This window comes from Crocodylus porosus, unplaced genomic scaffold (assembly GCF_001723895.1).
Source record: "Crocodylus porosus isolate Cpor-Errol unplaced genomic scaffold, CroPor_comp1, whole genome shotgun sequence".
Classification (NCBI taxonomy): domain Eukaryota; kingdom Metazoa; phylum Chordata; order Crocodylia; family Crocodylidae; genus Crocodylus; species Crocodylus porosus.
In genome coordinates, this window is record NW_017728943.1 from 102,542,995 (window position 1) to 102,570,461 (window position 27,467).

The window sequence follows — 27,467 nt, forward strand, 5'->3', positions numbered from 1 at the left end:
ATTTCTTTACTGTCCAAGCCCCCAAGGTCTGGAACAGTCTGCCATCGGAGGTGGTTCAAGCACCTACATTGAACACCTTCAAGAGTAAATTAGATGCTTATCTTGCTGGGATCCTATGACCCCAGCTGGCTTGCTGCTCTTTGGGTGAGGGGCTGGACTTGATGATCTTCCGAGGTTCCTTCCAGCCCTAATGTCTGTGAAATCTGTGAATGATAGCAGAACAAAGTTTGCCTGATGTAGCTAAGAGAGGTGGCTAAAGTTGGATATTGTCTCATTCTTTGTTTGTGTATTCCCAGCAGAAAGAATTCACATCAAAGAAGAGGGATGACTTTGAAGATATCTTGGAGGAGAGGCGGCAGTCCAGTGACCTGAGATACGCAATGAAATGTTTCAACCCTGTTGTTTATAAAGGGCTTTCACCTTGCAAGCCAAGTGCTATTAAAAATACTGTTTTACAATCTGACCAAGTTCAATATGTTATCAGACAGGTAAGTCTGGACAGAGAGACCATAAAAGAAGCCCAGGTGAACGTTGCATAAGACATGGAATAAATTTTCTGTTGGTTAGGTTACCTGCTTAAAGTTGGGCAGAAGGTAGGACAAGGTGGCACCTTAAAAGACTAACTCAGACAATCAAGGGGTATGCCTTTCGGAACATGTCCGTTCATAGCATCTGATGAAAACATATGCCTTTCTAAAAACGTTAGTCTTTAAGGTGCCATCCTGTTCCACCTTCTACCATACTTCATGCGCATTAACGCAGTAAACTATTTCTTTCTACTTATAGTTGGAAAGACAAAAATCCTTACCTCTTGCGTAATTCCTGGACCATCATGGCTATAAGGCAAGGATTTTTATCTTTCCAACTGTAATTAGAAAGAAGTAGTTAGCTCCGTTAATGCACATGAAGTATGGCAGAAGGTGGGGCAGGGTGCAAAATAAATAATGATTACTACAAAAGGCTGCCATCTCTGACATTTGTTGGTTAGTAGGGCTGTGTGAAGCTTCGGTCCCTGGTTTGATTCGGTGGAGATTTGGCTCAATTCAGCGGCCAAATCTCCGAATCAAATCAGAGGACCCTTTAATCTCTCTGAATCCAATTGGAACCCTCTGAATCGATTTGGCAATTCAGGACACAGCTTTAAATGTTTTTTCTGCATACCTCTAAGTAGCAGGGGCCTGTGAATGCTGTGATGCTGGGGCACATGGAGCATCCCACAGAAGTGCAGGGAGGTCCCCAGCATGCTTGGCAGCAGACCCAGAGTGGACCAGAAGCACTTTCCTCCCCCACTCCCTTCCAGCTTGGCAACTGGTGCCTCCTGGGTCTGGGGGGCCCTCTGGGGTCCCTCTGCAGCTGATTGCTAAGCCAGGGGATGCGGGGTGGGGGCCCCCAGCAGACCTGGCAGTGGACCAGAAATACTTCCAGGTTTGCCACTAAGCATGTGGAGGGGGCCCCCACCTGCACTCCTGTGAGATGCTCCATCCACCCCAGCATCGCAGTGCACACAAACTGCACTGGTACCTTGAGGTATGTAGAAAAAACTTTTAAAGCTGTATTTATGTCCAAATTGCTGATTCTCCGAGTCAGTATCAACTCTTCAGATTTGGATTTGAATCAAATTGGGGACAGGGATCTGAATCAACAAATTGAATCGCTGTCCCAGCTTCGGGCCAAATCCAAATCAAATAGGGCCTACTTCACCCCCCCCCAAGTGATTAGCATACCTAGCAGCCTTTTGGTTTGCAGTAATGGATGTACAGTTTGATTAAAAAGTCAAGCTAATCTTGACAGCAGCATTACAAAACACAAAAGCATTCTGTTTCCTGAAGCAGTTTTTTTTTGTGTGTTGGAGGGATCTGACAAATTCTGTAGTTGTTTTGTATTTGAAAGGGGGTTAAAACAGGGCATAAATTCTTCTTTATATCTAAAAGTAGATGCATTACAGCATTTAAGACGTTTTTGAATTGGGACTCCTGCTGAAATTTTGTTTTGACGATCTGAATTGACATTGTTGACCTCTTAAAAAAAATTCTAACTTTATGAAACTTAGTGTAGAGATGCATCTGGTGCATTGGACAGTTTTTTTTAAAAAGCTTGGCTTTGGAGTTATTTTTAGATGGGTAGTATTTACATGTCGAGCACACAACCCTGCTTTTCCATCGGAAGCTTTGCCTTATACTTTAGTACGGGTTTCATGTTTCTTTCACTTGCACATGGTCAATAAGGTATGAAACCCCCCCCTGGGAAATTAGCATATACATGTCAGCAGCCAAAGTTGCTGAGTACTCAGCACCCAGTAAACTCATAGAAACAAGGACATGCAATATATACTCTCTATTCTTCCATCTCTAGCATTACAGTCACTACTTTATGTTCCAGACCATACACTGTAACCTAGGTCTGCCCCTCCTTCCTTCCTTCTGCCCCCCTCCCCGCCCCCAAAAAATCACTTCCTTATCATCCATCCTGCACAAAATCTTTTACCATCTACTGTGTTTTCAGTGGAACCAAGTGCTATGCTGAATATCCACCACTGTTGCTGCTGTGTTTAAAAAAAACAACCAAACATCTGTGGAACATGTGGATGCTGCAGTGTGTAGTTTATGGTGCTTATGGCTGTTTAAGGCACATGCCTGTGGTTGGAGGACTAGAGCTTAGAATTAAGGTTGCCAGTTTATCCTTAAATCTGAGTACATTTTGTAACTTGTGTGCTTGACTTCACAACATGCCTAATTTTAATAGGGATTTTTCATGTGTAATTTTATTTATTTATTTGCTTAAAGCAAAACAGTAAAATCAAATTGTGACATACATCATCATCCAAGTTTGAACCCTGGGTGTTCAGCGTTTTGGGACATGCCACTGCCACCTGAACTGCAGGGACTAACAACATTAGCTGGCAGCAAGAGACTCTATTATCCCATAGTAGGGGCTGGATTGTTGGCTTGAGAAGGTGATTGGTCAGAAACATCATCTGTTTCATTACAACAGGAGCCACTTTGATGTAGAACAGGGGTGTTCAAATTGTTCCTCCTTGCAGGCCAGATCTGGATGCCTCAGCAACTGCAGAGCCAATAACAATGGTAGCAGGTTGATTGACAGCTATAGTGGTTTACATGGCTCCCACTTTCCTGCCTGTCCCTGCCATGGGTCCCAAGGGCTCTGGCTCCTCTACAAGCCCTGTGGGCTGAACCTGGCTCTTAGTCCATACATTTGACGGCACAGATCTGAAAGATAAAATAAGATGTTTCAATCCGTACAAAGTAGCGACTGCCCTTAAAATTTAATAATGTTCATTAAATAAGAACCCACAAAAACCAAAATTCTCTACTCTCCCTTCATTAGGGCAAGCAATTAAATTACAGGGGAAACTGGTAAGTGGTCCTTATATTTAAGTTGCCCTGAACTTTTCTTTCCAAAAGATTTGTGATTTATTTAAAAAGAAAATACCACCTCTAATGAATGCAGCAGGACCTTGACATTCAGCAGGAAGAAAGGCCTTAAGTTACAGAAATGCTTTTTCTTTGTCATGAAACTCCATTCAGGTTTTCCAGGGTCATTAATTAGTAAAAATGACTCTTTTCCTTCATGTGTTTTGTTGCTTAGGACATTTTTAGCCTGAATTGCTGAATGTTAATGTTCTGAAGAGCCTGGCCCACAAAGCCATTAAAGGAGCAGTAGCATGTTGTACTAGAAATGCTTGGGAGTTTTAGGGAAAACCTTTTTGTTGCGGCTGCTGTTTTCATAAGAAAACAATGCAAGCACTCAGTGAATTTATTTAGAGGAGCACCTCATTTCAGTATCCTAGAAAAATGATTTCAGGCTAACACAAATATAGAAAATGTTTCAATCAGTACTAAGAGAACAATAGACTTTTTCATATTTTTGAATCTATTAATATTAATATTTGGTATGTCAGAATATGATATGACTTAAAATGTGGTATGTTATATCATGCACTACTATTGACGTCAAGAAATATAAATTAGTAGTATGCAATAAAACAATTAAATTTCAAAATGAAAAACTCATTTCAGAACAAACGTCTTGAATTTTTTTTCCCCTGAAATAAAGACTCTTATTTGACAAATGCAGGAAATTTTGCCAGTATGATTTTGTAACACTTCTGTTTCGATTAAACAATTTTTATGATTAAAAATGATTTTCCAACCAGCGCTAAGTTTAGGATCTTGCCCAGGGACTCGGTTTTTTTTCCCAATTACCATCCAGTTTCAAACCTTCCATCTTCTCTGCACACATGCATGCACACTTGATTTTTTTATTTCCTAGTTTTATAAAATAAATGTCTAGCTACTAAAGGGAGAGGTGCACTATGATCCTTTCTGGAGATTAATGGGGAAAAGGCCCCTGCCTTTAGTTAACAATTAAAAAAAATACATTTTCTGTTTGGTAGATATTGGTGAGGCTTAAAATAGTTGTTGGGTTACTTTGTATGTTTAAAATAATTAGCCTTTGCAAGGCATGAAAATATTCAAGATGAGAAATTAATTCTTTATTGGAGAAAGTTGAAAGGATCAGTTTGACAACAAAATAGCTATTGTTTACGATGGAAGACTGGGAGGAGGGGAATTTCTCAGCTGTGTGCTAGAACTGGTAGTATATCTAATAAGGTACATTGTATACAGTTCTATAATCTGCAGGCTATAGTTTCATCACAGTTACTCTCACTCCCGCCTTCTCTTCCATTCTTTTGTAGAGATGTGGCATACATTTTCCATTTAGTTGTAATTGAATCATAAAGGTGATCTTTTTTTGGCTAAGTGTTTTTGAATTCATAATATTTAATAAGAGATGCATACCTATTAATGAATTACCTAGTAAGAAGCTTCAAAAAAAGTATGCAGCAACAGGAACTGCACATCAATATGCAGCATTTGTAGAGAGAGTACTTTGTATGCGTTTCAGCTTGCCGTTGCTAAAGGGATTCAGCACAAAGAAGTGCAAGAGTAATAACGTTGATATTCCTTGAGCAAGTCTTAAAAACTTACCCCAAAAGCATTTCAGAGACTTAACTTGCAAATATCTGTAAAAACACTGGCTTTACTTTATTAGTTTTATCAGTGACAGAAGATCCACACCATAAATTCTTCAGAAAAGTAATTTAAGGAGTCATCTTTTTAAATGTAAAATTCCTTTTTTAAAAGAAAAAGAATGAGTACAATAAACCATAAATACAAATATGTAGTGATTTATTGCAAACAAAAATACATGTTTAATGAAACTTAGTAATTCATACTACTGTAAATCTATGTTGTAGAAGAGTTCAGATTTTGCTTTTCTTCCTCTGTTGAAATTGAACAGATCTAGTAACATTAGGTCCACCACTAGCATAGATCCTCGTTCTCTAAAAGTAACATTTGAACCATTTAGAATGTATTGGATTGACTTTACTACCTTTTTCTTAGTCGTCATAGTTCAAGGGAAATTTAATATTTTTTCTCCCCTTTTCATTTAGTTATCAAAGGAGATGGGTGAGTCCCCTGATATTATACAAGAAGAAGCCACTGAAATCCTGGATGAGATGGGTCATAATATACAGACCAGAGCTATTAGATTTTTTGCTCTTACTTTGAGCAAAGTGTTTAAAACCCTTTTCCGCAAGATTTGTGTGAATGGAGAAGGAATTCAGAAAGTGAGTATTGATATATAAAGGCTGATATAAGTGTTATAATCACCACAACAAACTCACAATTTTCACCTCAGGCCAAAGACTGAAAAGATTAAAAATTTTAATGGCAAGACCTTAGTTTGTGAATGCAGTCTTTTTCAAGAATTAAAAAGGAGGAAGATGCAAATCAGATTTTAAGTAATGCAGAGCCTCCTTTTGATTGATTTCTCAGTACAAACAGAGGTTTATATAATTAGTGTATTGTACAAAGGAGGCAGTCTTGTAGCAGAGATAAATGCTGAAACAGAGAAAGCAGTAGATACTAAAGATGACCATTAAATCTTTAAGCTCTAGCATGCACAGTTAAACTATAATATAGCATATACTATATAGTTGTATATGTGTATAGTACTTCTGTATATGTTATACACAGACAAAAGCTGTGCTTGTGTCTTTAATTTTGTTGAATTATATATAAAGAAGGGTCTAAAGGTTTTTTTTGCCTTTATTGTTTATTTTAGGAATTATTAGAAATACCAGTTCAAGTCTTTACTGTTTTTTTTTCCTCATGACTTATCAGTAGATTCAGAAAATGTATGCAAAAATTCTTACAAATTTAATGAAATATGAGTATGAAATGGGAGTTGTTCATTTTGTATTTTAAACATTTTTCCAGCATATGAATTAGTCACTGAAATGAAATAGCCATTAAAAAAACATACACAGACTAGCTAAATATGTTTTTTGTGTTTATTTGCAAAGTTGTCATTTAGCATTTCACTAGTTGCTGGTCAGTATAGAGTTCTGCAGAGCAAACAGGTCTGAATTCCTTATTTTCAGAAATTAGAAGAACTTACTTCCTGATGGTGACTATAGAACAGGGAGGGGGAATGTTTAATAAAGAGAGCTTTTCTTTTTTTCTTAATCTTTTAAGGACATTACGCATTTTGTCTTTGAGTCGCTTGTAATAGGTAGCGATAATAAAGTAGTTTATAAAATAGTTTGAAAAAGGTAATCACTAATTACTAGGCTTTGGGAATAATGGAAATAATGGGAACTGTTTGGAATATGTATCATAGTTGTGGGACAACTGATAGGATGAGTAGCTAGCTCATCAATAGTTATTTAGAGAAATTCACTGTAACTTATTTCAGTTATATCTAATACAGTAATTGCCCATCATTATATTAAAATGGTTTAAAGAGATGTTCTGAGAGGAATACAAGAAAGAATGTTCTATGAATGTCCCTCAAAATGCCAAAACATTTGGCCACCGAGGAAACTGGGATTCATGTGAGATTCCCACAGTTGTCTTCCACTCATGCCTGCCATGCTATGACCCCACTGACCAGGATGAACACCATAGGATCTAGAACATTACAATTATAATGCAATCTCAAAATTGTAGCCACTCAAATCAACAAAGCCAGACTCAGACCTCAGTCTGTCCTGCTACAGTACCAACCCCAGGAAAAGAACAACAGAATCCCTCTAGTTTTTGCCTACAGTTCCCAGTTTGAGCACCTAAGGCACACTATTAATGACCTTTAATCCCTCCTGGAAAAGGATGACCGTCTCAAGGTGGCTACCATGGGGACAAACCTATTCTGGCTTACAAATGGCTCCCCGGCCGGCATCTCAAACGGCATCTCAGACAACAAACTCCCATCTTCACTGAGGTCCTTACAGTGGACTCAAATGGCTGCTGTGTCCCCACATCAATACAGAACATCTCATCATTGCACCTAGTAACAAGAAGTACAACATTCGAGGTTCATTTACCTGCAACTCTACCAGCATCATATACACTATCGCCTGCTTATAATGCCCTTCTGCTGTTTACATCAGACAAACAGGGCAATTTTTTTTGTGTAAGAATGAATGAACACTGATCTGACATCAGCTGCAGTAAAATGCAAAGATCTGTGGGAGAACATTTCCACCTCCCTGCACACTCCCATCACTGACCACAGGATTGCTGTTCTCAGGGGAAAAAAAAAGAAAGAAAATCAGTTTGAATGAGGATTCTTATGTCATTATCTGGATTAGTTTTTGTGACCCCACACTTTGTTCCTGTGGGTTTATTGCTCATTTGCTCTTCTCTTCTATCACTGCCCTGCTTCTGTCCTCCCTTGTCTTTTGTATTCTAATTTCTCTCTCCTTATACTCTGCTTTCTGCACATCCTTTCACAGCATCTGATGAAGTGAACATGGGTTCATGAAAGCTTGCACTCAGTATAGATATCTTAGTTAGTCTACCATCAATGGGGAATTCTGCTTTGAGAAACTCTAGATTGGTAATATTTCTGAGTGACTTGGGGTCCAGAGCTAGTGTCTTACAGTTTAACTATGGTTCCAGATGATCTGTGATTAAAGCCTGGCTAACTCTGATACTCTGACTTGCCATTCTCAAAATATACTAACTTGATTAGGGTAAAGAAATCCCAAGTTCCACTCTGCTTTTGAGATTTTGTTAAAATTTACAATGGTGGAATTTTTTAGAGGTTCCATAAACACTCTTCATGTTTTATTCTTAGTTACAACAAGCCATTCAGGAACATCCAGTTGTCCTGCTACCTAGTCACAGAAGCTACATGGATTTTCTGATGCTATCATATTTGTTATACACCTATGACTTGGCTTTGCCTGTCATTGCTGCAGGAATAGGCAAGTATTTTCTTTTAACTAACCCATTTTCAAGAGGCAGAGATATTATAAATGGGTACGTCTTACTGTTGTTACGTTTGGAACAATTTTTGTAATAACCTTCTTGTAATGTTTGTCAAAACTCCATTAGAGCTGAGCTATCTACTCAAATGTGAATTTTCATAGCATTTTGAATAAACCTGATCCACCTTTGTGCTCAGTAGGATAGAAAACACATACTTATTACCCAAACAAAAAGTCACTGTGCTATTTTTCTTGCACACGGATGAATGGCAGGGCTTTGAGACTTGATATGAAACTACTCCTTACTGAATAGTTTGAAAAAATATTGTTGAAATTGGTCACGATTGAGGACTGGCTGCTTTGTTTTTAAGTGCACCCTTAAGTCTGACCCTTGCAGGGCCTGCTAGCATTCCATGAAAAATAGGGATGCACCTATATTGATGGCCAATTATTAACCAGCCATATCTACTGACACCAATCCAATAGCTGATTTACATGAATGCAGCCCGGCAGCTTGGAGAATAATGTCTGGCCAGTAAATTTGTGGGGTGGAGGGGGTTGGGGGAGGGAATGGGTGTGGGGGAACAGGCACTGCCCAGACAGGGCAGTGAATGTGACCCTGGGGCCAGAAGTGGGATGGACCCGGGCAGCTTGTGGGGGGTGGGGAGCAGCTTCCTGCCACTGTGCACCCTTGGGGGAGGCATGGTGGGCATAACCCCTCCCCCCCAGATTTATGCATGGAGTGAGGGCAGGCTGTCTGCTTCAGGGCTGGGGTGGCTATGGGATGGGCTACAGGCGACCCACAATTCCCCATAGCCACTCCTCCCAGTGCCACCACTGCCTACCCTGTTCCCGCCAGCCTGGAACCCAGTCCCGACCCAGCACCCCTGGCTGGGAAGAGGCTGGCGCAGCCCCTGAGCTTGCAGCAGGCAGCCCGCTCTCACCCCACATACAAATCCAGGGGGGGACATGTCCCCCATGCCTCCCCCAGGGGTGTGTGCAGCGATGGAGAGCTGCACTTTCTCCCCCCCCCTTACGTTCCCCTCCCCCCCATTAACTGCCCACGGAGCTGTCCCACTTCTGGCCTGGGGTCGCATTCACTGCTCTGGGCGGGCAGCACCTGCTCCTGCTCTTGCCCCACTCCCTCCCTCACTGTGGGGGTTGATCTGTCCTCCCTCCTTCCCCCCCTAACGAACTTACTGGCCAGACACTGCTCTCCAAGCTGCTGGGCTGCATTCCTGGCTGTATGCATGCTGTGGCTGCATGCATGCACACAGCATTTATCGGTGACATTATAGGCCAAAAAAAGCTGATGGTCAGTTAATGTTAATTTTCCTGTTACCGGTGCCATTCTGATATGCGACCGATATATTGGTGTACCTCTAATGCAAAGTGTTAAGTGCTCAGATTCTGTGGAAATCATTAAATTGAACCTCATTCTGTGAGGTGCTAAGTAAAGATCTGTTTGGAAAAATCAGTTTCATGCCTGTGAAGTTCTGAGGTTTTTGTAAATTTTTTTTATCCCTAATCAGAAGGAAAAGGCAGAGCCTCAAAAAGTATGTGTTTCTATATGAATGATGTTCCATAATATTTCATTTTGAAAAAAACCAAAATGATATATTCTTCCTGGCTGTCAGACTCCGTGGAAGCCCACAGCAGTCTCTCGGGTGAACAGTGGAGGAGCTGGAAGTTTTGGGAGTCGGGATTCCCACAGCTTCTAAGCAGCTAGCTTGAGAGTTCCCAATAAATTTCTGTCAAAGATGCATCGATATCAGTCCATTTCCACAGAATGTTTTATTTTGCACAGCAGCATTTTATTACAGGTACTAAACTTAAATGTGTTGTAATTACAGACCATGAATGCATGTGTAGATGTGCCCACTGCTCCTTAAACACACCAAGGGTTTGAGTTTGGGGATGTTGATTGATGGGTTTTTTATTATTTTTAAAATGTTAAAAATATATTGTCAGACAAGGTTCTCTGGGTGATTCTGATATTTTTTATTAGCTCAACTTAAGTAGTTGGAAAAAAATTTCTTAGCAAGCTTTTGAGTGTAAAAACCTCCATCAGGCCGAGGAAGCATCTACAGTTGCTGTGTGCTCTTCCTGGATGAAATGAATATTAGCATTAGTGGGAAGAAAAAAAAAAAAGCTGAATTCCAGAAAGAGGTAGCTCTGATTCCTTAATATCTGGAAAAACAAAATCAGTCGTCTGTTGCTAGCCCCTGTCCTGCCCTTTAAAGGTGATGGAGCAGATTGTGGACTTATGTAAATGGGCACAATTTCATTGACTTTAATAAAGCTAGTATAGCTTCTATTAGTTAAGGATCTGCTGAACTACATTGAAATTGTTGTTGCTCCCTCTCAGGATTATTGAAACAATGAAATTTGAGCTAGTAATAGCAAGGGCCAGATTTTTAAATCTGATTGTCTAAATGTGCAAAATGGCATAGTAACAACTGTAATGTTCATTTGCCTGTAAAGATTCATAGTTCAAAAAATTGACCTGCAGCTTGTGGAATTTTAAAGTGTATTTCTGTGCAGAGTGGTGTTCTGAAGTCTAATCTAGGATATTTTCAACAATAAGATATCTCCAAAGGGTTAATCATTTGAGGTCAGCACTTTAAGGAAGTGTATTAGATTTGTCAGTCAGCAGTAAGCAATGAATTTGTGGGGTTTTATTTTTATTACTGTACATCTTTATTTTATATTTTTAGATTTCCTAGGAATGAGACTGGTTGGGGAGCTGCTACGAAGGTCAGGTGCCTTCTTCATGCGACGTACGTTTGGTGGAGACAAGCTCTATTGGGCAGTTTTTGCTGAATATGTAAAAACAATGATCAGGGTAAATATATTACTGAACAATTAAAAATAACTTAAATATACATTTTAAGAAACATTTGACTTTATTGTGAAGTATATGTTAATGTAGACAAAATGTTTGGTTAATTTAGCCAGGGTGGAGGTGTTGATTGCTTCTGTAGGTGGTAGAGTTGCCTGAAATCATACTCGCACGACTCCCCTTTAATAGGCTTATGTTATACAACGTTATGAAGAGAAGATAAAACATAATTTTATTAATTTTTTGCCTGATTTTTTTTGTTTCTATTTTGAAGAGTGGCTATGCACCAATGGAATTTTTTCTGGAAGGAACTCGAAGCCGCACTGGCAAAACTCTTACTCCAAAGCTTGGTATGTTGGTTGAAAAAATTTAAAACTGAATTTGTTGATTTTTCACAGGTGGTTTATTATGCTCCTCTGGGAGAGGAATAGGAAATCAAACCAGTAGAAAGTGAGCAGAGATGTCTTCTAATGGTTCATGTAGTTTTGTCTGGGTCTAGCACCAGACTAGCACAGCCCTCTTCTGTGGCTGGGGTTCTGTAATTCAATTATATAAATAATAGCTCTGTTTCTGGATCTCCTGCTGGTCCCTGGGTGACAAATCAGTCACTTAACCTCTCTTCATTTCCCCAGGGAGTTACCTGCCAGTACAAGAGTAACAAATGTTTGCACAATTAATGAGAAATTATCTGATGGAAGATGCTTTATGAAAGTAGCGTGCTTATTATAATATACTACAGACATTTGACCAAATGTAATGATTTTTATTTGCATTTTGTTTTAAAGTGCAAAATCCATATTTGCTCATGCTTGCTTCTAGACAGTCAGAGCAGTTTCCATCTTGTGACATAGCTTTTGTCTGGTGTGCAACCAGATGTTGTCTTTGTCATTGAATTACAATTGCATTTCTCGGGCATCTCCTAAGAGAACCAGACTTACTTTATTTTGTTTATAGGTCTTCTCAGTATCGTGATGGAGCCATTTTTTAAACGAGAGGTTTTTGACACGTATCTTGTCCCAATCAGCATCAGCTATGATAGAATATTAGAAGAATCCCTCTATGCACGTGAACTTCTAGGAGTCCCTAAGCCAAAAGAATCTACATCTGTATGTAAACATACTGAATAATATAACATAGTTGCCTGTGGTCTACCTCTTCAATAACATCTATATTTTTCCCTCTTTCCACATTTTAGGGGTTATTGAAAGCCAGAAAAATACTCAGTGATGATTTTGGAAGTGTACATATATACATTGGGCAGCCTTTATCACTCAGAGCCCTGGCATCAGGGAGAATCGATCGACGCCCATATAACTTGATTCCAAGGTACCAGGACCTCTGAACTTCTAATAATAGATGTACAAAACTACCACTTGTTTTCTTTTGACTCCTGGAAAAAAGCTGAGCTTGGGAAATAGCCTTTTCCTTTTTATTGACTTGCTGTCAGGAGTACAAGCTTTTCCCCCTTCCTCCCTTCTGCTTGATTTGATTGTTGTTGCTGTCAGGCCTCCTTTGCTCAGCTGTGGGGTGGTGACTAGAAGAATGGTATTTCTGAAATGGCTCATTATTTCCTGCTTTGTATTGTGTGAAGAGTGCTTCATAATCCCAGTTTTCATCAAGTATTAATATTCATTAAGCATTTTTGTGGTTACCCTTTGCACTGATATAATGAGCTGGTGGAAACATGATCCAGGATTCTGTTTTCTTGCTTCATTTTAATTATTAGAGAGGATCAACATATATAATGCTTGTGATTTTTGATATAAGAAATTCATAATCCATAATCATGCCTATTAGGCAAAATCCAGTGAATAGGTAGTTTTTTTGTGGCTGACTGACCAACAGATGTCTCTTGTCTCTAAACAGATATTGGCCTTGAAGTAGGATCAGCTGTGCTGGGACATGTCCCATCACAGCTGATCCACTTCATTGGGTGACAGATGTTGCCCATTATCCTGCAGGGTTGGGCCCCAGCTGTTGCTGGGGCCTGATCCTGTAGGACTGTTGCAGTTGAGGGAACCCAGGATTCTCCCATTTGCAGAGGCATGCCCTGAGTTAGGGCACAGTAGTGTGGTACACTTTTGCAAAGAATCCCTTGCCGGAGGATTCCCAGAGTGCATCTCTGCAAATGAGGGACTTGGCAGGCAAAACCTGGTCTTTCAGGTCACCATGATCCATGCTGTGAAGCAGCCCTTTATAGGCCTCAATCAGTATTAATACTTTGACCTCTTCCAAGAAGTAAACAGGAAGCCAGTGCAGACTGAAATGAAGTAAGTTTCTTATGGTTAATGCTGCCAAACGGATGGGCTGGCATTTTCTACCACCTCTGTCTTCCAAGGGTAGCACTGCCATATGTGTGCTCCACAGGGTGCTAAAGATACGGATAATTGCTGCAAGACCTGCTGTGGGGAGCGATGGTTATAACTGTATTTCTGAGGCAGTTTTAAGTTGCTTTGTCTGCATACTTCTTTTAGTAATTCCCAAGAGTAATCAGAGATTTGAAAGCATCCCAGATCACAAACTTCTTGAGCAAAGGACTGCTGAATCCCTCGCAGTATTGAGGAAGGCAGGTTCTCCCCGGTTTATGAGCCCAGCACGTTCGTTGCCTTTACCATAATCCTGTCTGGAGTATGCTTCATTTAGCTTGTTTTCATTCAGGTCTTTCAGCCACACTGAGATCACTGAGAGAGATTTTTTTCCTGTATTATGGAGGGCAAAAATAACATGTCATATAAATAGAATAGAGTACGTTTCCAAAATCATAACACCTGTCTTGATTTCTAAGCATTTGGAATACATGAAAAAGCTGGTGAGAGGAGTATGATGTAAGCAAAGAGAGTGTTCAGACAACAAAAATCTTCTGAAGAGAGCAAGGACATAACACTTATTTACTACCATATATCAAAACCACATATATAATAGCTTTGCAGCTGTAGCTGTGTAATTCTCTTTTCCTCAAAGGGGTCGCACATGCCTGTTTATATTGCACACATTCACAAAAAATGTCCATTTCCCCAGAGAGATACAGAGTTTAGAACAGGTAACATCCTCAGCGTTGTTTTACCCTTGCAGGAGTGAGATTTCTTCATTATACAAAAACAAACATGCATCGATTAGGTGTTTGCACTTTGTGTAGTACTTTTAGAATACTTTCAGCCAAATGGAAAGTATTTTAAATGATTTTCTAATTGGTTAAGCATACCTTAGCATTCTTGTAGAAGCCAGTGGTAGTTCTGTTGAGTAAGTCTGAGGGCCTTTCCCTATAGTTTAGGCATCATGTGCTACATACCATATTTACCCATATCTATGACAACCCTGAATTTAAGACAGTTGCCTCAATAATTAGATTCTGTACATGGAAGTGTGATAAATTTGTTATAATTTTCCACGCATAGACTGAATTATTGGAGGATTGTCTTAATTATGTTCCTTCTCTGCTCATTACAATAGGAAAGGCAGTGGTAGGGGCCCTTGGCAGGCAGTGGGGGAGGCAGTTGAGGAGGCTGGTGGTGGTGTAGGCAGTTAAGGGGCAGGCTTGCCCCTTGGCACCCCCTCCACAGACACCTCCATCTTGTGCCTGCCCCCCTCAGCTGCCTTGTGCCCCCACCCCCTTCACTCCATCTTGCCTCCCCAGCTGCTTTGTATTCAGTTCTATGACCAGGGCTTTTTTTCTCCATGTTAAATGGTGAAAAAAAAACCTTGTCTTGAAATTAAACAAATATTACCATAAGTATATAATAATTGCCTTTAGTGTGTTAGGGTTATGATGGGAAGATGAGTGTTTCTGTGTCAGAGTGTACAACTGGTTATAAGATGGTAGCGTTGGGCTGTCACTTGCATCCTAGGATGTAGAGGTCCTTGGTTGTAATGTAGTTATTAACTACATTTTTTCTTTCAGATATCTTCCCCAAAGGCCATCTGAGGATATCCAAGATTTTGTCAATGATGTAGCCTACAAAATTGAGCTCCTGCAAATAGAAAACATGGTTCTGAGCCCCTGGGTGTTAATTGCTACTATCCTACTGCAGAATTTGCCAGCCATAGACTTTGATCTTCTGGTGGAAAAGACGCTTTGGCTTAAAGGCTTAACTCAAACTTTTGGAGGATTCCTTGAGTGGCCTGGTATGCAAAGAAAGTTTAATTTCTTTTGCTAAGGGAAGCAAGAGTCAGCTTTATTTATGTTTAAGCAGTGTCTAAATAGGAGTTCTGCAGAATAATGTATTTATTGATTGTGAATCATGGAAGAGTTTTAGTATTTGCTGACAGCAGTATGTGAGGGGTTTGGGTTTTGACCCTAGGGGTCTTCAGTGGAAAATCCAGTCATGGTGACAGAATACACTTGCTATTGTCATTGCTTGAGGTGCAAAAGTGCAAAGGAAGAGAAAATGCAGTATGTGTATATTCATACTAATAAGATAAATAATAGTATCTTGAGCCATATCCTACTCTTTAAATACCAGCTACAGAACATTACCTCATTTACAACAGTAGCTCACCATAGTATCATGAACACTTACTCAGAGTAGATTGTGCTGTAGCTTTAGTTTTCTTTTGTACCATTTTCTGGAGTGTTTTTGCCTTTCTACCTGCCTTGAAGGTTTGTTATCCTGCCCAACTTTACAAACTAAGCATTGTTTATATTGTAACTCTCTTTGAAGTGAATTGTGATATGAGGAACCACTGACACCTTGTGCAAGAGATAAGGGTAACACAGCCTGTGTTTACAATTTCCTGTCATGTGAAATCATGATACATGATTAAGCTTTTTTTAAAAAAAAATACACTAGAGACTTTAAATTATAGTCTGAACAGGCCTCGACTATTCTTCTTATTTGTATGCAACTAAAAGGAAGCATTTTTATATACTGCAAGAAAATAATGCAGGGGAGGTACCATAGTATAGAACTGTAAATCCTGGAAAGATACTCATCTCTCTTCTCTTCAGGTACTGAAGGCCCAGTAAAAATAACTACCTGTGAGAAATAGGACCAAAACTAGGTTCTCATTGGTACATAAAGAATATTTCAAATGTGGGATGTTCTGTGGTATTTTTTTTAGGAGCCATGAATGAGCTTTTGCTATCACAGGGTTATAGTACAGTCTGGGAATGGAAGATAGGCATTTCTATATGCGAATTCTCCAGTTATTTTTGCTGCCATTAAAATGTTGCAGAAGTTCTACAAAGTGAGACACACAAGCCTCTTCAGTCCTCAGGGTGAGATGAATATAAATTTACAAGCTATAACAATTTCTCATCAATACTTCTTACTTCCATTCTTAGATCTGTAGTTTATCAGAAATAAATTAGCCTGAATTACTATCACATTTCAAGCCATAAATTCACATAATTTCCTGATCTTCCAGCAGTTTGTCCATAAAACTGATTAATTGCTTCTGTGTTCTTGACATTATTCCATCAGATACCTGTAAATTGTATGGCTTTTTAATCTTTGCCAGCAGTCTTGGCTATTTTACAGAAGTTTTTGGCTATTCAGATTTAGACTGAAATTCTGTGATCGGGTTGCTTGAGGATTCCAGACTTTATTTTCACTTTCACTCGTGGTCCTCTGAAGGTTGTCTAGATGCTTGTTTAGCACAGGTGCCGAACATCAATAGCATTTTTGACCACTTGGCAGGAGGGCATTATAGTGCTAAAAAATTACTTGTGATACTCCTTGTCTTTGAATCTTCATGTTCTGTACAACTAAAAAGCATAAATATATCACTTATTGTTTTAAATAAATGCTAAACTGTCAAAATGGAAGACATGGAACTGATCATAGAATCGGTAAAATTTCGCTGTCTTTGGCTAGCCACAGGGTGAGTACATCTACAAAGGATTCTTTCCCTCAAATTAATTGATTGCCAGTTAATTTGAAGTAGTTACAACCTTTATAAATGGTTGTTCAGATACTACAAAGTTTTTGGTCTATGTAAATCACGTTGTCTCTTCTGAGCGGCCTCCACCAAACTCCTGGTTGTTTCTTCCATGGTTATACTGGGTGTTTGTAACATGTGGGACATTATTTTTTTTTTTACACTAAAGTATGATTTCAACATTGGAAGGAAGAATTGCAAGATGGCCTCATTGCCTCACCACTTTTCTCTGCTGAGCAACTTCAGTGTGCTGGCCATGTTAGAACAAGATAAGCTGAAGCAACTTTTATTCTGAAGTAATTTATCTATTATCTTGCATTGGTTGTTTTAAAATTAACATTACTCTGTCACCGTCTTATAGCTCTGATGTGCTCACAGTCCATAAGGAGTGTAGTTCCCTTGCTTGCCAGTGTATTGTGGTTAAGCAATATTTGTCCTATAGTCAACAAAGAGAATGCTTTAAATGTTTTCAGGTTTGATTTAAAAATGGTTTAATTAATCGAATAGAGTAACATAAAGTTACATTTCTGGCTGAATGAGGTTGTACATGTGCACTGTGCCTTTGGTTTCATGTTACAGGCTCTAGAGCATGCTTTATATTTATCTATCATACCTTCAGCTTTGCCAACATTCACTTGGTGTTTGAATAACGTTCTCGGCATAACGTTTTTCTTACCTACTTTTTGGTTCTTTAAAAGCATGCATACTATTTTTCTTCAGAAAGATGTAGCACCTTGATGGGCCTGAGTAGTCTGATAACATGAAAAGATGTGTTGGGTATTACGTTCCCATTTTGAGTCTGAATTTGAAACTGCATCTGAGGGAGCGTTGGCTTGTGGGTATTAAAGAAAATGTCAAGTCTTTCAAATCTTCAAAAAATCTTCAATACTTCTTCTATTAGAAAGACTCCAAACCCAAAGGCTGGTAGGCAAGTTTGCTTCAGCAGACTCATTATTAAAGATTTCTGTACCTGGATCTGGACAGAAGGTGCATTTACACTAGTATAAAAAGGAGCAAGCATGATTCAAACACTCTAAACTGGGGTAAATTTCACCCAGTCCACTGCTGTAGGTTACACTTGTACAGGTGTTTCTGTCCCAGTTTGCTAAGGGTAAACAGGATGTTAACCTGTCCCTGGCTGCCTTATGAAATATAATAATAGCTACCTGCTATGTGCAGCTACCCCAGCATAACTGCTTGTCTCTGTTCCTGATCTCAGGGTGACCTCTGACAGTAATAGGAATTACATAGGGGTATGTGATTGTCTGTTCAAGGCCTAACGGGGTCAAGTCTCAAAAGCTGCTTTTAGCCCCTGTAGTTGTAGGCTAGTTACTCTCTCATTTTAGTGAGTAATTAGCAGGTCTGACCCCGGGGCAAGGGGTAAGACCCGTTGATCTGTTTAGGTCCTTTCAGACCCCAAGCACTATGATGCTATGATTTGTTTGTTTAACAGGTTTTTTCACTCACTGTTTCAAGGAAATGTCTCTAATGTAAATAATATTCTTACAGACTGGATTTTAATACGCAGGTTCTTGAAATTAGATTTTTCCCTCAAGTTGGGATAAAAGTCTAAGTGATAATTGCCTGCTAACCCGAGATGCATGCAGTGAGTGCTTGATCTTCAGCCAGAATTCTCTCCTTAAATATACAGTCACCACCATTTAAAATGCCCAGAGACAGCCATTTGTATTGGCCAAGTAACACTAGCCATTTGCCATTTCCATGGACCTCAGTTAAAAAAATCACAATAGTCTTGTCCAACCTCCGCTCTGAGACAGGTTCAGATGCACTTAGACCATTGCTTACACCTAGAGCATCCTTGACACGTGTGTCTAACCAGTAATGAAGCAGATTCTACAGCCTTCCCATATAGCCTCTTCCAGGGTTCTGTCACCCTGGTGATTCAGAAAGTTTTCCTTATATTCAACTTTAAAGATCTTGATAAGAAAGTGAGTTTATTTCTTCTTGCCCTTTCTCCAGTCAGCAAAGTGAACCATTGATCATGTCCCCTTTTTTGATTTATACAAAAGATTATAGTAGATTTCTCACTCCTGCTCATGTAGTGTTCTTTTTCCTTGATTTCTCTAGCACAGGGCATACAATAATTACCTCCTTGATCTTATGGGAAACATGTCTGTTTAATGTAGCCCAGAATGAGATTTGGCTTTCTTGCAACAGCATCATGATTCTGATTTACATTTAATTTGTAATATACTGCGACTTCCAGATCCTTTTCTGTCATACTGCTATTTGGTCAGATATTCCCCCATTTTGTATCTGTGTATTCAGTCTCTCCTTCCTAGATGTGGCATTTAAGTATTTGTCTTTATGGAATTTCATCATCTTTATTTTTTTCCCCCAGAACATCTCTCCAGTTTGTCAGGTTACCTTTGAATGATAATTTTGTCCTTTCAGGTGTTTGTAGTAACCCCAGCATTGTGTTACTCGCAAATTTTATTCCATCGTCCAAATAATTAATTAATAGAATTGGGCCTTGGATAGACCCTTGTCTTTTCTGTGGGCATGCCCTTCTGGTTTGAAAGGAAACTATTAATAACTAATCTCTGAGAACAGGTTTTCAACCAGTTATAGACACAATATTACATCTAGGCCATGCTTCCATATCCTATCAATGTGAGACCATGAAAAGTCTTGTTAAAGTTGAGTTATCATATCTTCTGCTTCCTTGTTATCTATTGAACCATTTACCCTATCAAAGCGGAAATTTGACTGATTTTGCCTGATGTGTTCTTGATGCACCCATTTTGGCTGTGTTTTATTACTAATATTTTTTAGATTCTTGCAAAACGATTGTTTAATCACTTCTCCCAAGATCTTTCCTGGGAGTTAAATTTGGTAGTTAGGTCTGTGATTCTCTGGGTCCTCTTTTTTCTCTTACTGGTATTTTAAGATATAATGAAGAAAGTAACTAAACAAACTACCAATGTAGTTCAGTCTCTCTGTCTCCTGAGATTTCAAATGATGTTCGACAGTTTTTGGTTGCAGCGAGGGAAGGAGATCAGTTCATATTTTTTATAAGGGATGGAGTCAAGCATATTGTATTTACAGAAATGCCTGAAATTACTCTTTCCAGTCCATTCCATTTCTTCTCTGTTTCCAACTTGCATTGTCTTGAAATGTTTCTCGAAGTGTCCCTAGAAGTACACATTTATCTAAAATACAAATATTGCAATGTGAATGTATGTCAGATGTAGTTTTAAATAAGGAAGGTTACTGTTACTTTTCCTTTCACGTCTTCCGGACTTACACAGGTGTTTTGTCTGTGTGTTTTTTTTTTCCCTAGATAATCTTTGTGCCAACAAAGTAGTCGCATCCTGCCTTACCCTACACTCAAACATTTTCATCCTTGCCAATGGCCACGTGGTTTTAAATGATAAAGACAATGAAGGAGGAGCCACAGAGGAGCTTGTTTTTAAGCAAGCCCTCACCATCCTCATGTGTGGGTCCTACAGGAACCAGTTGCTAAATGTGTTTGTGCGTCCAGCTCTGGTGTCAGTAGCATTACAAATGACACAAAGCTTCAGAAAAGGTACTGTATTATATTAGCACCTCAGAAAGCTAATGGTCTGGTTGTCAGAGATGTTGAGAACTGAGAGTGTTAGCTAATGCCTGCAGGAACTGTAGGTGTTGAACTCTGAAAATCAAACTGTGACTTTTGACGCCAACATTTTTTTGGATGAGGTCCATTTGGCAGCGGACTTGTGGGTTGTTGTTTTTTTTTTTTGTAGCCATTTTAAATCCCTGTTCATACTAGCACAAAGCCAAACCATTTTCACAACCATGTTAAAACAGTCCTCTGGGAACCAGGCCAGATGCTTTTTGCAGTGTATGAAATCATGGGTCAAGGTAAGATGAATCCCGTGATTCCTGACACTGTTTGCGCTGATCTGCCATTTAGTATTGGTTTGGAACTAGATACTCTGCAAGTGGTTGCCATTCTGATGTTTATTGCATGTTTCCTAGGAGGACCAGCTTCAACCATATTCTACTATATAATAGAAGCGTGTTTGAAAGTATCTCTTTTGTATGTTGTTTAACACAAATGTACAATAATTTAGAAGACAAGTTAGAGATGTAAGTTGTAGACTGACTGAATCAGATGCGTAAGCTTTTGTGGGTGAGAGCTCACTTGAGCATCTAATTTTTGTGAGCAGCAGCTCACTTCTGCTTATGCATCTCTAATTCACTTAGTCTATAAGGTACATCTCTACCCTGCCTTCTGCCTGACTTCAGACTAACATTGCTAACATCTGTCTGTAAAGAAATTCAGTAAATGTAAGGCCTGACTCTGATTTTTCAAGTGTATGCTAAGACTGCATGTTTGTACTTTAGTACCTGCATCATAGAGTACATATCCACATACAGTATGACTATTTCCAAGTATCTCCTTATTTCCTTACTGATGTTCCTAAAGCATTTTAGATTTCGTGACTTTTCTTCCATGGTGCTTGCCACAACTTTTTTTTATGTGGAAGTAATGGTGTTTGAGACAAATTTAATGAAAAGTTTATATGTTTATTGTTTGCACATTCAAGAAGATTGCACAGCTACAAACCAGCTCTGTTCTTGTTGTTATTAGTTGGATAATATACATTGGCATTACTATTCCATGATGACCTTGTTTCTGTTTGTGCTTATTTTTGAGGGTGGTGTTATATCCAAAATAACATTTGCTAAAACAGTGCAATCTTATTGGAGATTTCCCCTTGTATTTAAAGCTGTTTACTCCATAATTTACAAAGAACTTAAATAAGTGGTATCTCCCAAATATCTGTTTTTCAGAGGAAGTCTATAGCTGCTTCAACTTTTTGCGAGACCTTTTTTCTGATGAGTTCATCTTTTTCCCTGGCATTGCAGTGAAGGTAAAACCTTCCCTATTTGTTTAAATAAAATAAATGAAGGTCCGTGAAGTTTTCCTTGGCTGAAGAGTGGAGTAGCTTTATGGTTCTCAGTAAAGGATATTTTCAGAAATTGTTCTGCTTGTCAAATCTCAGGTCAGTACATGGGAGGAAGATGTCAAGGAAAATCCAAACATAGATCATTTGTTCAGTTAGGGTAACTTTGTGAGTAAGTCTTGCACTAGTTTCTTAGCACAGCATTAAAGAATTTTGGGCCAGGTTCAGGCAGGTTCCATAGGTACCTACATATAAACACTGAACATCTAAAACTTGGGCATCTTAGCTCAGGAGGGTGATCCAGCTTGCCTGGGCTTAGATGTCTAGTTCCTTGTTCAGGAAGAGAACAAGCTAGGTGGTTGTGAAGGAAATTCTTCCCCACCCCACAATGAGTAGGAGATATTAACCCTTATACTGTAATGCAGTCTGAATTCACTGCATTATACCTACATAAATGTTCCCTAGAGTTCTGACTGAATATAGTGCATTTCACTTACCATTTCCCAGAAGCTATTGTACAGTGGTTGTATTGTGAAATAGAGTGGCAGCTGCTGTCCTGTCCAGAAATTAAACAGAATTCACTTCATCTAACTGAGGTTTGATTACTGAATGTCTTTGTTACAGTGGTATACCAAAGTGTTTCATGCATCTTATAGAAATATGGAATGTACCTATGTATTTAAAAACAGGGAGGATTATATGTTACTACTGTGTATTGGGTCTTGCTTCAACAATGAAACTTCCATTCATCTAATAGTTCAGGTTTTGACTCGGTTGTTATCAGATTTTAGATTTTAATCACAAAGTGAGTTAGGTAAACACTTTTTTAATAGTACTGTAAAGTAGCAAACTTTTAAAATAGCAAATGCAAAGTATGTAACAGATTTCTATTAAAAAAATCAGTCTGTGACCACACATAGTTCAAATACACCCGTGGAAACTTCCAGGTTTAAATAATATTTTACAGGCCTTGGAGAAAATGTTTATACCAAAACCAGTAATTAAAATCTTTACTATGAACAAAGTACGGTCCTTGCAATACTTTCCATGATTTTTGAGTTTAGAAAAAATACTATGCATTTTCCAGATTGCAGAAAAGTTTAGGATTTTGGGGATAAAGCTGAAATAGCCCCACTCAAGTCTCTAGGTGCTTGCTCCTAATTATAGCATACATTTCCTATTATCGTATAGTCCTATGGAGGTTTTAGAAGTATATTTGACAGAGAGAGAGTAAAATAAAGTCTTGAAAAAGGCTGTTAGCAATATTGTCAACATCTTAAATCCAAAACTATTTGTATATATTGGGCCACTGAGAATATCATCTGTAACATTTTTTTATGTTAGACCTGAATTATTAATTCATTTGTGTGCATTTCTAACTGGGTACATCTACATGTGCATTAATGCGTGGTGGTTACTGTGCCTGTAATAACAGGTACTAGCTAAATGCACAGTAACTAGCACCACTGTGAAGTAGTGCCGGCGCACACATTTTAGGTGATGGAAATTTGCAGTAGATAGCATGGTTTTTGTGTGCTGCACTAATAAGCAATGGATTTAATCTACTGCGCATGTGGTAGAAACTATGAAACTATGGTGTCCCGTGTGGATGTGTCCACAGAGATGTAAGTGGCACGGCATACTACCAGAAGCTAGTCAGGAGCAGGAAAACTAATGTGTATGTAACAGCCTTTTTTGAGCCAAAATAAGGATATTCTACAGTATTACTGTTTTTGACAGGGGCTTGGGCACCAAGTTTCTATGGACTTCTAAGAGCAACATCCAAAAAAAAGGACTTGAGCATCTGATATGCAGCTTAGACAGAATTTAGGTGTTTGTGTTTGCGCAAGTGATCTATAAAACCCCCACCTAACCACTTAGGCTAGAAACAGCCATTGTGGAGTGGAGCAGATCAGCTGTGCAACTGCATGTTGTGAAACGCATCACTAGGACCCAGCGTGATCTCCCCACTTTCCTCATTCAGTCAGACCCAAGGCATGGAGACATGAGGGGAGCTGTGGATGAGGTGGGTAGGAAAGTGGTGACATCAGCTGTAGCTGGGTCCTAGTGCCCACCTATTTCAACTGCAGCCAGAAAAGGTTGCCCAGTCATAATGTAGACAACCAGATATTCAATCCAGAGAAGGATAGAATGCCATCCTTCGCTTTTCCATTAAAGTTTCTTGGGCATGGAAATCTGCCACTGCATGTACTCAGAATTGTTGCCATCTCAGATGTGCTGGCCAGCTTGGCACCTAGCCTGTTTGGGAGTTACAAACTGTGTCCGTATGCCAAAGTTGCCCAAGGGCTCTAATCAAGCAAGTATTCTCTGAGTGCGCATAGTGTGCACTGATAGTGTTAAGTTCTGCATGGAGGATGAAGCCATGGCCACTTACACTGGAAAATACAGGCAACCTCTGCTTAGCGCTCTTAATTAGTTCCAGAAAAACTGAGAGCTTTAAGTGAAACCACGATAAGCAAAACCCATTTCCCCATAGAAATGAATGTAAATAGAGATTAGCTGGTTACTGCTTGCCCTGCCACCACCTGTCAGTGCTCCAGCCCAGGTCTGTGCTCCTGCTGCCCTGCTCTGGCCCCCACCAGTCCTGGCCCTGGGCGCAGGCACGGGTCCCATGTTCATGCTCAGCCCCTCGTCACTGCTTCTCACTGCTGCTGCCTCTCCCCACCCCCTCGCCTGTCTGCTGGCCTCTCCGGCCCCACTGGCCAGCCCAGGCACTGGCACTACTGTGGCCCTACCCTGGGCACTGGCCCCTGCTGCTGGGCACCAATACAGGCCCTGTGCTCCTGCTGCCCCACTCTGGGCACAGGTCCCTGCTGGCCCAGGCACTGGCACAGGCTTGCGCTACCTGCTTCTGTTGCTGCCGCTTCTCCCCCTCCCCCGCCTGCTCCAGCCTGGGCACCGGTGCACCTGCCACCCTGCTCTGGGTGTGGGCTTCCACTGGCCCCAGCATGGGCCCCACACACCAGCGCAGGCCCATGCTCCTGCCTCCCACCTTGGGTGCAGGCCCAGGGCACTGGCTTGGCTCCTGTGCTCCTCCCCTCTTTTGCAGCCGCTTGTCTCTACCCCGCGCCCGCTCTGGCACCATGCATCAGCCTGGGCCCATGCTTCTGCTGTCCCGCCCTGGGGTCTCATGCCTGCCTGCCCACTCACCTCCAGCTTGCTGCTGCCGCCGCCGCTGCTTCTCCCTGCCTGCCAAAACTCCGATTCCACTGAGCCCTATAGCGAAACTAGCTGAGCGCTCAGCAGAATCCGGTATCAATTCTAAATAAGCGCTATAGCGAAGTAGTGCTAACTGAAACCATGTTAAGTGAGGGTTGCCTGTACTGTTGAAGGGGAAAGAAAGCTACTGTGGATGGCTACCATTTAGTGTGACAAGCTAGGGCACTTGCTGAAAAAGTCAAGAGACCGCAGTTCTAGGACCACCTCAGGGGAATCAAATCTGTGTCTTCAAGCTCTCAGGAGAATCCTTTGAAATACCCAAGCTGAGGGCTACGTTGAGGTGTAATCTTCTTCTCCTTTTTGCCGAACCCAGACCACTGCGTGGAAAGAAATACAAGGCTCCTGGGACCAGAGGGAGAACAAGGAAAGGGAGCATGACAGTGGTGAAGGCACTCTCCTGGGAGAAGGGGAACCTAGGTTATGATCCCTGCTGCCAGGACTACAATGCAATTTACACTAAACAGTCATTAGATAAAATACGTAAATAACCATGGGGACTGGGACTCAGGTGTCCTCCACACTTCCAAAGGGTACTGTAGCCACTGTTTAAATTATGTGGGAATGTTAGCTCAGTCCTTTGAAAAATCTATTCAGGTAAGTAAGTGGTTAATTTTCATGAGTAGAGTTAATTGTACTTGTCCAAGTTGCAGAAGTATCAGTAACACCGTTTCTTTCCCCAGGACTTTGAAGAAGGATGTTTTCTGCTCACAAAATCTGATGTAATTCAAGTCACTGCACAGGAAATCACAGTTGCAGAGAAAGGAAGCACTGCAGTATCTTTCCTGTCAGCTATGTTGAGGCCTTTTATGGAAAGTTACCAGGTATGCAGTTCTGTACAAACTTCTCTCTTGTCCCAGGTTGTATATTTTGGTGAGAGAGTGGCAAAAGTCCTGGTTCTTCTGTGATACAATGCCCGTCCCCCCCCCCCCCCCCCCCCCCCACACACACAGTGCCTCCCCCCCCCCCCACACACACACACGCTCATCGTAGTACAGCAAAAGGCACAGCAGTAGTAAATTCACATACATATATAGACACACTCATTCCCACTTCTGACATGTTTTAAAAAATGACAGGGCACTTCCCTTCTTTTGCATCCATGTTAGGTCCTTGCAATATGCCATCTGGAGATACAGTACATTAGAGCTTGTCTGCACAAATATGCCCACAATAACGGCCCATGTGGATGCTCATCATATTCTGCACTAAGCATGCCTTTGTGTGGTTTAATTTAGTCTGCTGTGGAAAGAGCTAAACTCAGGTGCATGCAAAGAACAGCCCAGGGATCAAATGTGGAATTGATACTGTATTTTAAATTTTCTACCCTAGCTTATTTTGCAATAGCTTTCCCTCATAGACAAACCGTATCTAAGTGTCTCTGCATGGGTGGGTAAACATATCACTGCAAAGTGCAGTTTCACTTAAAAGGAGAAATCTAAAGGAACAAGCACTCAGATCCCAGCATAAAGAGAGAAGGGCCTCTTTTAGGCATCCCAAAAACAAGTAGGGAAGTTTAAAACTTGCTTCAATCAAGAGAGGAAGAGAAGGCTGTAGCACTACCTGTGCTCTGGATGTACATACCCTACTCCTTGTGGAACCTTGTCCTAATGGACTAATTATTATTCCTTAGGAGGAACAGCTGGTGAATCCGTTAGTGTGCTAGCATGCAAAAAACAGGAGGTAATTACATACATGTTTGGAGAAGAGTTTGGATCTAATTTGTGCCAAAGTGTGTGTCAGAATGCTTCACCCCATTGCTGTCTGTTGAAACTATTTTTTCCCTGAAGCCCACAAAAACTAAGCCCTTCCACTTTTATTCTTCTTGCATGCTCTATTTATTTCAGATCCAGTGTCCACCTTTGGCAGTGTAACCTATTGGCTAGAGCAGGGGTTGGCAGTCTTTTAACAGTGGCAGGCTGTCACTTGTGACTACAGGCAGGCACTTCTATCTACACCCCCACCCCCCGCTCTGGTACACTACCCACAGGCAGCATGAGGGTCACATTCCAGGTGCCCAGGTCTTCCAGCCTCATGCCCCTTTCCCTATCCACCTCTGGTATGAGAGATGCTGCTGCTATGGGGGGAAGTTGTCAGTGCAGCCAGCAGCCTGGGGATTAATGCAACAGCTGCCAAGTGTAGGGAACCTCTGGTCCCATCCCGCCCCCTCCCTGAGCTGCTGATTATCGCTGAGTGACAATCGGCAAAGGTTTCATAGTTTCATAGTTTCTAGGGTCAGAAGGGACCTGAGCAGATCATCTAGTCCGACCCCCTGCCATGGCAGGAAAGAATACTG

The 27,467-nt window shown here is 40.5% G+C and overlaps 1 protein-coding gene across 2 annotated transcripts in view; it reads left to right on the top strand.

Annotated features, from left to right (window-relative positions):
• GNPAT (glyceronephosphate O-acyltransferase) overlaps positions 1–27,467 on the top strand; it is a 45,660-nt gene that overhangs the window by 12,311 nt on the left and 5,882 nt on the right. Inside the window, exons 2-12 of one of the 2 annotated variants that reach the window (XM_019549895.1) lie at positions 297–488; positions 5,477–5,653; positions 8,167–8,296; positions 11,017–11,144; positions 11,416–11,491; positions 12,096–12,247; positions 12,337–12,467; positions 15,040–15,263; positions 20,323–20,568; positions 21,822–21,901; positions 25,855–25,995. In XM_019549895.1, the coding sequence (XP_019405440.1) occupies positions 297–488; positions 5,477–5,653; positions 8,167–8,296; positions 11,017–11,144; positions 11,416–11,491; positions 12,096–12,247; positions 12,337–12,467; positions 15,040–15,263; positions 20,323–20,568; positions 21,822–21,901; positions 25,855–25,995 (1,677 nt within the window). The remainder of the gene's footprint in view (positions 1–296; positions 489–5,476; positions 5,654–8,166; positions 8,297–11,016; positions 11,145–11,415; positions 11,492–12,095; positions 12,248–12,336; positions 12,468–15,039; positions 15,264–20,322; positions 20,569–21,821; positions 21,902–25,854; positions 25,996–27,467) is intronic. The other variant, XM_019549896.1, reaches the window with a different exon arrangement.